Source organism: Heterocephalus glaber, unplaced genomic scaffold, assembly GCF_053883595.1.
Source record: "Heterocephalus glaber isolate CG9 unplaced genomic scaffold, H.glaber_assembly_v1.0 deba00001454, whole genome shotgun sequence".
Classification (NCBI taxonomy): Eukaryota; Metazoa; Chordata; class Mammalia; order Rodentia; family Bathyergidae; genus Heterocephalus; species Heterocephalus glaber.
In genome coordinates this window covers 228,694-240,366 of record NW_028258303.1, presented here as the reverse complement: position 1 = coordinate 240,366, position 11,673 = coordinate 228,694, and the positions used below count along the sequence as shown (strand labels likewise).

Below are 11,673 nucleotides of genomic sequence, written 5' to 3'. Positions count from 1 at the left end.
ATGGTAGATGCTCAGTAAATACAGGATAAAGCTGGATTTTGGTAATATTCTTGTTTTTAATAATTTTTAAACAATTTTAGAAAACTTTTAAAGTTTTTTTGGTTGTTTTTTTTTTTTTTGGTACCAAGGTTCAAACTTGGGACCTTGCACTTGTAAGGCAGGCAGAAGAAATATTGAGTTAAATCTCCGGCCCTAAAGTTTTTAAAAATATCCAACTTTATTTATTTTTTGCCAGTTTAATGCCAAATATCTTTTATTTGAATTGTATGATTAAAGCCAATTTTCCAAGAAGGCAGACAAGAGAATGTTTTAAAGCACATTTTTAAAAAGCATACAAACAGTTCTCATATATGATTGAGACACTCTTAGGTATTTTAGATCATGAAGCATGAAATAAAACCTTCAACACAATTAATTTTAAATCTGTTTTTTAAAAATCACTTAGTAAGGACCAGGGATTTAGCTCAGTGGCACGGCACCTGCCTCGTAAGCACAAAGTCCTGAGTTTGATCCCTGGTACCAAATTAAAAAAATCACTTAGTAGGCCAATATCACTCAGCCTGAAGCAACATTATAGTCCAAAAAGACTAATACTTATTGCTGATTTAGCTCACAATATAATCCCTTTCCAAGCAGCAGTGCTATTTCTAGCGATATTTTATGGGCATCTTTTATAGGCACACCAGGGGTTCACATAATTGTGAGCCACAGCCTTGCCCACAAGGGGCTTACAGTGTGACTAGAGAGACAGAAAACACACAGAAGAAACACCTGCTTCTGCACACAGCAAGACTAGCACCAGCTGTCACATGTTTTAACAAAGGAGCTATATGGTAGCAATTATATACCATGGGAAGTTTCTACTTGACACACCAAAAGGAAAGGTCTTCTTTTATTTGTGGTGCTGGGATGGAACCCAGGGCCTCCCACATGTTAAGCATGCATTCTACCCCAGCCCCCCAAAAGGTTTTATTCAGTTCATTTGTGTTTATGTTCATCCATGTTTCCACTCCACTGAATTAAAAGAGAAAAATGTAACTCCAAGCCAACTGTACCATGTTTGCTGTCCTACATGACAGGATGGCTTGTTTGTGTTCTGGAGTTCTCCACAGTTCTACATCCTGATGTACGCTCAGTAGCTTTTACTGATAAACCGGTGTGCAAATACAGGTAGTAATGTAAACAGCTCCCTATCTGACTTCAGGATCCATACTGATGAAATCTTTCAGGTTCATTTTGCAGTCTCCCATTTTGAAGCAGGGATAAGGTGGGGGAGGCTCCTGCCAGTTCCCATTGGAGTCTCTCATGTCAGATTGGTCAGAAGCAAACTTCTTCAAATAGGCACAGATCACTCTAAATTTCTTCCCAAACTGTGGATGAATGTCATCGTCAGACTTAAAGGCATCTTATACATATGCAGGGGCAGGGAAATGGCAACACAGTATCAAGATCATAAATAAAGCTCTGTCCTCCACTTGAAATGTGAATTAAAACAATATGGTAAGGGCTGGGGATTTAGCTCAGCGGTTCAGGCACCTGCCTTGCAAGCACAAGGTTCCGAGTTTGACCCCTGGTACCAAGAAAACAAAACAAACAAACAAACACGGTAATCCCAGATCACAGGTCCATTTCCAGGTCTCTACTGCTGCTTCCAGATAGATTATATCTTCTGATTTGATATGAAGACAGTGTAACATTCTTCTAAAGGACACTGGTCATGTTTTTTTTGTATTCACAGAGCTTCTAAGTATTTTCTTCACAGTAGCAGCTGCTGTAGACGCATGAGGTCCTCTCCCGGCAGGCAGCCTGGTAGCTTGGGGCTGCGGGGGTGGGTGGGGCGTCCTCCCGCGTGGCAGAGCTGGGCACCCCCACCTGACAGGTTCAGGAAAGAGCTTGCCTGAGCGACTGGAGCCAGCTTTCCCCAACTTTATTTCTTTCAGTTATTCTTTTGTTGATTTTATGCCCGTTCACTTTTCACTTGCTCTCATTCTTCATTTAAATTTTTTTCCAAATTGCCACTGAGTTTTCCTAAGAATGTTTCTTCACTCTTCCCATTTGTATTAATTTGCAATATTATGTTTTTATTTTAAAGATTATAATTGTATATTTTTATTCTAATGGAAAAGCGGACTAAAACCCTCTTGAAAAGTGATTCCTTGCACTGCTGTGGGACTGTCTGATCATGATCCCATGATCATGGAACACATCTGTGGGCCAAAATAAACTTTTTGAAAAATAACTTGCTCAGTCTCTAGTATTATGCTATTAGCAGCAGAAATCAGAATAAGACAATAGTATATAAAGTCTCATACATGGGAGCAGGTAGAGGAGAAACTAAATGCAAAGGTGATGAATCAGAATTTAAACTCAGATATTCCTATTTTTCCCACTCTACCAATCTGCTTTGTAGATGATGTTGTCCTAAGGAATTATATTATTATTATGGATATAATACGGATATATATGATACAAAGGTGGATATATATACATATATATCATATATATATGGCAGAACTAGCTTCTGTTTTATTATATTATTTCTATTTCATAATTTTGTAGGAATCATTGCTTGAGTTTTTATATTTGTGGTTCTGGGGATTAAACCTAGGGCTTCATACATGCTAGCAAGTGCTCTCCCTCTAGGCTACACACTAGCCCTTCACTGCCTATTTTTTAAAGATAAATAAAAATTTTAAACATTTTAACAGTAAATATAAAATAATATCTCACTATTATTATAATTATAACTTAGCATATATATTAATTTGGAAAAAATCTGACTTTTTTTGAAACTTATTTTCCTACATTTGGTCCTGGGGATCAAACTCAGGACCTTGTACTTTTGAGGCAGGGGGCAGCCCCACTGAGCTAAATCCCCAGCCCGATCAGTGAAGTTTTCTAAAGTCTTCATCTTGATATTAACACATTTCTCAATAAGCAACTTGTTACTATTTTAAAAATTGCTATTAGAAATAGTTTTGTTTTATTTTCTAGTTTTTTATCTGTAGATGTAATGAAGTGAGAGAATCTTCTTTAAATCACTAAAACATATTTATCATATGTACATCCATTTTTGATATTTTAAATGCAAACATCATAATTAATTAATGAATTAATTTATGGTACTAGGGACCTATGTCAGGACTTCATGCATGCTAAGTGCTCTACCATTGAGCTATATACCCCTAATCCCTTAAAGTAAATTCTTTTCAGCTCTCATATTTTAAATATTTTTACAAGCATGTGTGTCTGTGTATAAGGTATGTGTGGTTCCCCCATTGATGATTTCATATAAGCATTGGTAAATCAAAACCAGCAGAAGTTTTGTTATTCATACAATTTAATCAAAGCATCTATTAAAATGAAATTAGTTCTTTATAATTCAATAAAAAAAGATGTCATTGCTCAAAATTGTAAACAGGCTGAGATAATCTGTTCTTTAAAGAAAATTGAAAATATTATGGGAGCCACGGATTTAGCTCAGTGGTTTCACCGCCTGTCTTGCAAGCACAAGGACCCGAGTTTGATCCCTGGTACAAAAAGAAAGAAAGAAAGAAAGAAAGAAAATATTATGGGAAAACCTCTCTGTAATGTGGTAAAGGAAATTCTGACTTTTAGAAAAGTTTTAGCAAAATGTGCTATTTCTATTGCATTTCTTATGTATGTCTGCAGGTCAAACACTGACTCTGTCCTTTAGAAAATTGCGTTAACTAAGAATGAGCCTGCATTTCTTTTTTTGGTACTGGGGATTGAACTTGGGTCCTTGGGCTTGTGCAGCAGGCGGCGAAACCACTGAGCTAAATCCCCAGCCCATACTTTTTTGTTTTTTGTATATTAAAAAGTAACAGTACAAATGCTGCAGTTAGTATTAAAAAGAATCCAAAAATTTCAAGGAATAAATTTTTATAAACAATTCTGCCAAGAAAGGCCAAAAGTATCTTAATACATAAAAATTGTGTTAAACTTTTTAAGATCTTAATTTTTTTTTTTTTAAAGTAGGAAGATATCTATTGATAGGAAAGCTCCTGAGGGGTGGGAGGGGTCGCGAGCAGGTAGCCCAAAATCTTAAAATTTTAAAAGCAGAAAATGTTAATATTAAATTCTTTTAAATGCTCAAACAGACACAAACTTGTACAATCTCTGTAATAAAGTATGTCCTGTACACATGTCCCGGGCACTTTGAAAATATTAAAATTTCCAAAGGTTGAGTGATAGAGGCAGCACATAAAGCTTTCATGAATCTTTATCCCCCCAAAAATATTGTCAGTAAAACATTTTCCTATTTTATGGGCCAAGGATTTAGTTCAGTGTCACCACGCGTGCCTTGAAAGCACAAGGTCCTTAGTTAGAGCCCTGGTACCAAAAAAAAAAAATTCCTATTTTTGCCTATCACCGATATTTTTGTTCTTCTTGAAAAAGTGAGTTTATGTTAACATTGTAATTTTTTAATATAAAATAATTTACACAGCTGGGTGTAGTGGTACATACCTGTAATACCTACACTCAGCAGGCTGAAGCAGGGGGATTGCCCCTGGTTCAAGACCAATATGGACTACATAGTGAGTTCAAAGCCAGCCTTGAGACAATGTGACCCTGTCTCAAGAAAAAAAATATGTGTAGAGATATTTAACTTCTTGTGTGATGTGATTTAATGAAAAATCCTAAAATTTTAGAATGAATTAGTATGTGTAGACTTATACTTTTATGTAGGGTAAAGTTCAAAACAATATGTCACAGAATTTATATATGATTTATCTCCAAACTTAATACATTTTCTTGAATAAACTATTAATAAAACAAATCATTGAAGTTATATTTTCTAATTTGTTAAAATACAGACAGCTGTTTCACACTTCAACTTGATGTTTTCTATTATACACCTCAAAATCATATTTACTTAACAAGAAATTTCATGGATTACAAAAAGACAACAGATAACTGAAATATTTCCCTTATAGTTCAAGCACTCTATATAATCCTCTTGTTTAAAATGATTAGTGATAGGCTGGGCATTTAGCTCAGTTGTGCCGCCACCTGCCTCACAAGCAGAAGGTCCTGAGTTCAATAGCCGGTACCAAAAAAGAATAAAGAAAAAAAAAAGAAAATGATTAGAGGTTGTGTTACTTTCTTTTGCATAAAATCCTTTCTTCTTCATACAATACCGAGGTGAAAGATTATTAATGTAATAAAACTCTAAGCACAATTCTCTGTAGCCTTGGTTTTAAAAAGCTTATAAAGAAATGTGGCAATTTATACAGCTACTTTGCATAGTTTTTCTAAATATTCCTCATCTATTTAGTTAAAAGAGCCTCAGTGAACCTGTAACACAACGTTCTTTTGAGACTTGCTAGTGTTGAGTTGAGCACCATTTCCCAACTCTCCTAATGTTTCTTCTATTCTAGACATGGCTCCAGTCACAATTTCTGTGTCCCTAGTGGAAATCCTATTTCCTCTGTAGTAATGGTCAACCTGATGATCAGTATAATGCTGTTCCCAGCTATAATGTCTATCTGCTGGGTAGGGATGGGAATTCTGTCTGACTTTACAGTGTAATGACAGTATATATTGGAGCTACTGGGAGCTTGCAGACTGGGGAAAAGTATGGTTATGTGACAGAACTGTTGAAGATCCTGACTGATTCACATGTGGAGAAACAAATTTCCTACTGTATGATATCATACTCAAAACATTGTTTAGCACTCTTTCTCTCTGATAATTTTTTGGAGAGAATTATTTTTGAATTATCTGCGATGATAGTTATTATCCATAGTTCTTTTGTATCTGCTGTTAGTAGATGTGGAGGTAGGGCTTGAATTTCCAAATCAATGCTGGGGGTACAATAAACTGTAAGCCAAGACTAGGATATCATAAATCCTTACTAAATGCTGGCTAAATGTGTTAACTGCAACAACAGCACTTTGTACTTGGCTTAGAGGTGGCAGAGAGGAGGCACTGATTAAAGCCAAGGAAGTCAGCAAAATTTTAATGGGTCAAGTGGTGTTGGAGTTGGATATTAAAGAAATAGTAATTTCATCAAAAGAGAATGGGCGGGCCCGGGATTTAGCTCCGTGGTTCCAGCGCCTGGCTTGCAAGCGCAAGGTCCAGAGTTCGATCCCCGGTACCAATTAAAAAAAAAAAAAAAAAAAAGAGAGAGAATGGGGAAAGGGCCTCCAGGTAGAGAACAGTAGGAATAAGAACATAAAAGAAAAGGCTGGGGATTTAGCTCAGTGGTTCCACTGCCCGCCTCACAAGTGCAAGGTCCCAAGTTCAATCCCCAGTACCAAAAAAAAAAAAGAACATAAAAGAATGAAATTGCACTATGTTCAAGAAACCAAGAGTAGTTTGCTATTACTAGAGACTCAAAAGACTAGTGAGAGAAGAGGCTAATGAGTCAAGCAAGGGGTACACACAAGCAATCTGGTTTGGACTTAATCCTGCAGGTGATGAGGATTTTGTTGTTGTTGTTGTGTGTTGGGAATTGAACCCTAGTGTAAGAAATACTGTAGATAGATGGTCCATTTATTTAGCTTTGGACAGAAATGTACTGACTGGTGCACAAAGAATGACCCTCACCTAGAAAGTCAGGACTAGGAAAGGTGTCAGGACTAGGAAAGGTCTCAGGACTAGATAATGGCTAAGCAAGCAAAGTTTTACAATCAAAAAGAATGCAAAGGAGGGGAAAGTGGGGGAAGGGACTTTTTGAGAAACTGGGGAAACTGAGATGGCAATTGCAAAAGATTATATGCCAAAACTTCTCCCAGTGAGGGACAGGGAAAGGGACCTTGCAGGCTAGGGCATATAAATGTCACAGCTCATTTGAAATGCATGTATCTGCCTTCAGGCAGATATGTTTCTACAAAATTGTTATTAAAAATTTTGCTTCTGCTGTTCATGCTTCTGACCCCATATTTTTGGGGTCTGGACTGTGTCTGCTCTGGGTATGGGGTCTTCTCCCACACCTAGAAAGAATTTTTTTTTTTTTTTTTTTTTTTTTGGTACCAGGGATCAAACTTGGGTCCTTGCGCTTGCGCAGCAGGCGGCGAAACCACTGAGCAAAATCCCCAGCCCCTAGAAAGAATTTTTAAAAGTAATGTTACAGCTGCAAGAATTGGAAAAAGGAATCTGTTATACCCAGGTTTCCCAATTATTAACATCCTATCACACTTACCTTACTCATTTTGTCTCTCAAACATCAAAACACACACAAAATACACACACACACACCAGTGTATAGGTACCAACATTTTAACTGTCAAAGTTAGAAAATTCCTAAGGATTCAATACAACTTAATTTTTTTCTAGCAGAAATGTTTTTCTTCTGGTCCAAATTTCAACCTATAATCATGTATTGGCAGGTAGTAGTGTCTCTTTAATCTCCTCGGATCTGGAACATTTCCTGAAATTTGAATAATGGCATTTTGAAGAGTAAAGCTCAACTGTACTACAGACTGTCTTCAGTCTGATGTTTCCTCATGATTAGAATCAATTATGCATTTTGGGCAGGAATACCACAAAAATATACAGTGTTCTTTTGGTGTTTCATATAGGTTGATGTGCAAAAATGATTTGTCCCTTATTGGTGATTTTCACTTTGATAACATGGTAATGGGAGTGTGTCAGTTTGCACAATCATAAAGTTACTGTATTGCCTTTTTAAATAATGTTTTGTAGTGAATGGTGAAATATCTAAAAATATGGCAAACTATATAGGATGATATATAGGATGAAAATCCTTTGATGGAACAAGTCCATTTTTAAGGGTATATCCTAAGCAAATAAAGATTAATGCAAAGTTGTAGATAAACAGGTATTCACTGAAGCTTTGCTTATAATATATAACAGTTAAAAATAACCCAAATAGGGGCTAGGGATTTAGCTCAGTGGTTCAGGGGCCTGCCTCATAAGTGCAAGGACCCTAGTTCAATCCCCGGTACCAAAAAAAGCCAAACAAAAAACAAACAAAAAACCCCCAAATTACCATTAATATTAGTGGATTTGCTCAGTATAACGAGCCAGTATTATACAGTCACTAAAATTATGTTAGCAGTGTATTTGGTGACAATAAAGGAAGTTCACAATATAGTAATTAAAGAAAGCAAATAACTACTCTGTATTCTACAGTCCAGTTATTTAAAAATATTATACATATATGAATATATGGCCTTTTTTCCTTTTGCTTGTGTATGTTTTTATTATTTGATTTTATTACATTACTTATTTGTAATGCCTACTCAATGTTATTAAAGTGATATGAGCTTTTGTGTAAAAAATGAATGCTATTAACCATGGGGAAATTTTTTAAAAAACATTAGACAACAAAGTTCACAGCATTTGGTTGACGATCAATGAACGTTAGTTTCTCTTCCCTAGTGATAGAAGGTATTCAAGCACAAGTTAAGAAATCTGGAATGTAATTGATTTAGGCAACACGTTTGAGTCTGATAACCTCTAAAACTTCTTTAAACTGTGACATTTCAGGATTAATACAACGCTCTCCTATTCGTCAACAGTCAACAAGGATAATAGAAAAATATTGTTTGCATTGACTATCCAGTAGTTGTGCTACTTATTACCAGCACTATACATTTTGAATGGTGGGGTAAGGGTGGTGGAGTTTGTAAAAAAAAACAAAAAACAAAAAAAAACCAGGCAGGAGCCCCTTAGATAGCGCTATGGTTCTGAGACGATCGTGAGGCCTCGGATCAAACAGAATTTAGAAAAATAAATTACTTTCCAAGGAGCCGCCCCAAGAACCAATGCTCCTTCCAACCACCTGTGAGTGGAGCACAGTCCAGCATCTGGGGTGTCTCAGTAAGGACTTCTGGAAGCGCCAGTGCTCGGAGCGAAGGCCGCTCCACCCGCGTGCCCACCCCGCCCTGACAGCCTGCGCCAGTCGGTCAGACTCGCAGTCGCCCAGCGCGGGGAGGCCCAAGCCTGCCTCCTTCTCGGCCCCCACGTGCTCGCGGCGCCAGCGGTGGGGGAAGGGCAAGGGTCGTGGGCGGGGACGGGGAGAGGAGGGGCGAGACGCAAACCGCTTGAGCGGCAGGGGCGGGGCGCAGGCCGAGGGGCGGGGCGCGCAGCGTGGGCCGTGGCCCTGCGCTCCCTTGAGCGGCCTCCAGGCCCGAGGCCGGCCACGCTCCCGCCCCGGCTCTCTCCCTCCGCACCGCCCCTCCTCCACACTGCCCCTCCGCCGCACCGCCCCTCCTCCTCCTCCTCCTCCTCCTCCTCCTCCTCCTCCTCCTCCTCCTCTTCCTTGAGGCGCTCCTCCGGCGGGCGGCCAGCATGGCGGCCGTGGAGACGCGGGTGTGCGAGACGGACGGCTGCAGCAGCGAGGCCAAGCTCCAGTGTCCAACCTGCATCAAGCTGGGTATCCAGGGCTCATACTTCTGCTCGCAGGTAGCCGCCCCCGCCCTATGGCACAGGCCTGGCCGCCGGACCCTGATCGTCCGCATCGCTGTCGGCAAGTCGCCAGCTCTCCCCGCCGCACTTCCTCCCGCGCTCCGCGGCCGAAGACCCCGCAGCCTCTGAGGGCCGGCCGGCTGCGCGGGCGCGGCGCCGAGGCCTGGGGGCCTGGGCGCCGGCCGGAAGCAGACTTAACGCGCCGCCCTACCGCCCTCGGTTGCCGCGCCCGGGCCGGTTCAACCGGCGTCTCGCGGGGCGGGCGGCCAGGTGTGCGGCGGCTCTGTTGCGGGGAGCGCGCGACAAGGGCCGCCGCGGGGCTGAAGTCTGGCGCCGGGCTGCTAGGCCGAGTGGTCCCTCCCTGTGGTGCGGGCGGACTGGGGGGCGGAAGTCGCAGAGTGCTAGTTCAGCCCCACTTCTTTGTGTTTTATTGCCGCGCGTTGACACTTAAGCAACTTTGGGGTTAGAGGTAGAGCGTATTGTATGTAATTCATTCTTTTTCTTTAGAGTGCAGAACTATTAATTTAAAACATAAATTAATGGGACGAAGTCATTTTACTGTCACCGAATTTACCACGGAGTAAGGACAGTTCCACTGAAGGTTACGTTTAAGGCCGTAGTGCCTGAGTGTTGGGCAAACCCATCATTGAAGGGGTGTTGAGTAAAGCGTGTGTTTGTGTTTACAGATTGTTACTGTTACTGCTGCCTTTGGAGACTCAGAGTAATGGCAGGACAGCAGTAGTTTGGCTCTTAGTTCAGTCCAGGTGTGTTGTAGAGAGGCAAATCAGTGTTCAATTGGTAATGTCCTGGAGGGAGAAGAACATGAATCAAGAGTTCGAAATTTTGGTCATTGTGCCACCCTTTCCAGTTCTTGTGACATTTTGAAGTAGTCGAATTTATATACTTAATCTTTTTGAGTTCCAGTGTTACCCTGTATAGTGAGGATGATGATAATATTCCTTATATATTTCACAGGGTGGTTCTGAGACCTAAATTACCCTATGAACTTGAAATGCTGGTACAATGTAAGGAGTTTGGGTTTTTTAAAGGCTGCCAGTACCATTTAACACTTCAGTGCCTAAAAATATAAATAAAAATGAAAAGAAATGTTAAAACAAATACAAATAATGCATTTTCAAATAGAAAATCACAGTTATATGTGAAAAATATACAAATAAAATCCTTATGGTCACAACACTTGTAGATTAAGCCATTGTAAAAGTCTTAGCTGTTACAATATGTAGGTCTTGTCTTGTTTTTACATAGGATAGATCCTTGACCTTGTTGGTACCATTTGGAAAAGTTGCACATGGGGAAGAGTTTCCTGATCTAAAAATAACATTGAGGCTACCTTAACATACTAAACCTAGTGCAAGTCCTTTTGATTAACGTTTTTTAAATTTCTACAGGCCTATGTGGGACCTGGACTTAAAACAAAAAAAACCGCAATAGTTTACTGTTGGTGGTCTCTCTAGAGGGAGACCTGAGACCCCGGAAAGCACTGACTTTTAAAGAAAGAAAAGGAGACAGCCTGGGGGACGAGCAGCAGTTTAATTCCTCTGACACTGTTCCACAATCACAAAGGAAAGAAGCAAGGCTTTTATACATGTAGGAAAGCGGCTTAGTTATTCTGGCTATTGTCTTTCTGATTTTAACTTCTGATGATAACCAGTGACTTTAAGTGACTCATAAAAGCTACAGGCGATTTCACAAGTCCCCTGTTTCCATTCACCAATCTCGTACATCACACCGTATCACACCGAAGCCCTCTTCTTATCAGATAGTATCAAGAGAGCAGGATGACTTTAGCGAAAATCAAGCCCACCTGCCCACCACAAACATCACAGATGTGCATAGTGAGTCATATCTGTCTCACCACCATAGAGTCATTGGGTTGTGGTCCTCTGATCCCAGGAAATGGCAAATAAGAAAACTGGGAAGACCTGTTTTTCTCCCATGAAACTTTCACGTCTCTTAAAGTTTTCTGGCATTCTTTTAACAAACAGACTTGTGAAGTTTCCCAGAAATGACTTAATTTTCTCAGTTAACAAACTTCTTCTGATCTATTCTTACAACTAGATAGCTGAATTCTACAATTTCCCACAGTTTACTTTTGAAAATTGTGTACCATCTGAGTAGAATAATGTGGTGGTTTACATGTTTAAAATTTGGTGGCATTTTGTAATGACCATTATGTACTACACTTACCTGTTAAAATCTTAGATAACAGGAAACCATATTTTCAAGCATAGGTGACATTCAGTAGAGAGTACA

General features: G+C 39.7%; 1 protein-coding gene and 1 pseudogene across 1 annotated transcript in view; one reads left to right on the top strand and one right to left on the bottom strand.

Annotated features, from left to right (window-relative positions):
• Positions 1-955: 955 nt before the first annotated feature.
• Positions 956-1,783, bottom strand: LOC101719416 (protein N-terminal glutamine amidohydrolase pseudogene; annotated as a pseudogene).
• A 7,279-nt stretch (positions 1,784-9,062) lies between these two features.
• Metap1 (methionyl aminopeptidase 1) overlaps positions 9,063-11,673 on the top strand; it is an 84,631-nt gene continuing 82,020 nt past the window's right edge. The window contains exon 1 of the mRNA XM_004875452.3: positions 9,063-9,396. Coding sequence (XP_004875509.1) covers positions 9,283-9,396 — 114 coding nt within the window. The 5' untranslated portion in view covers positions 9,063-9,282. The remainder of the gene's footprint in view (positions 9,397-11,673) is intronic.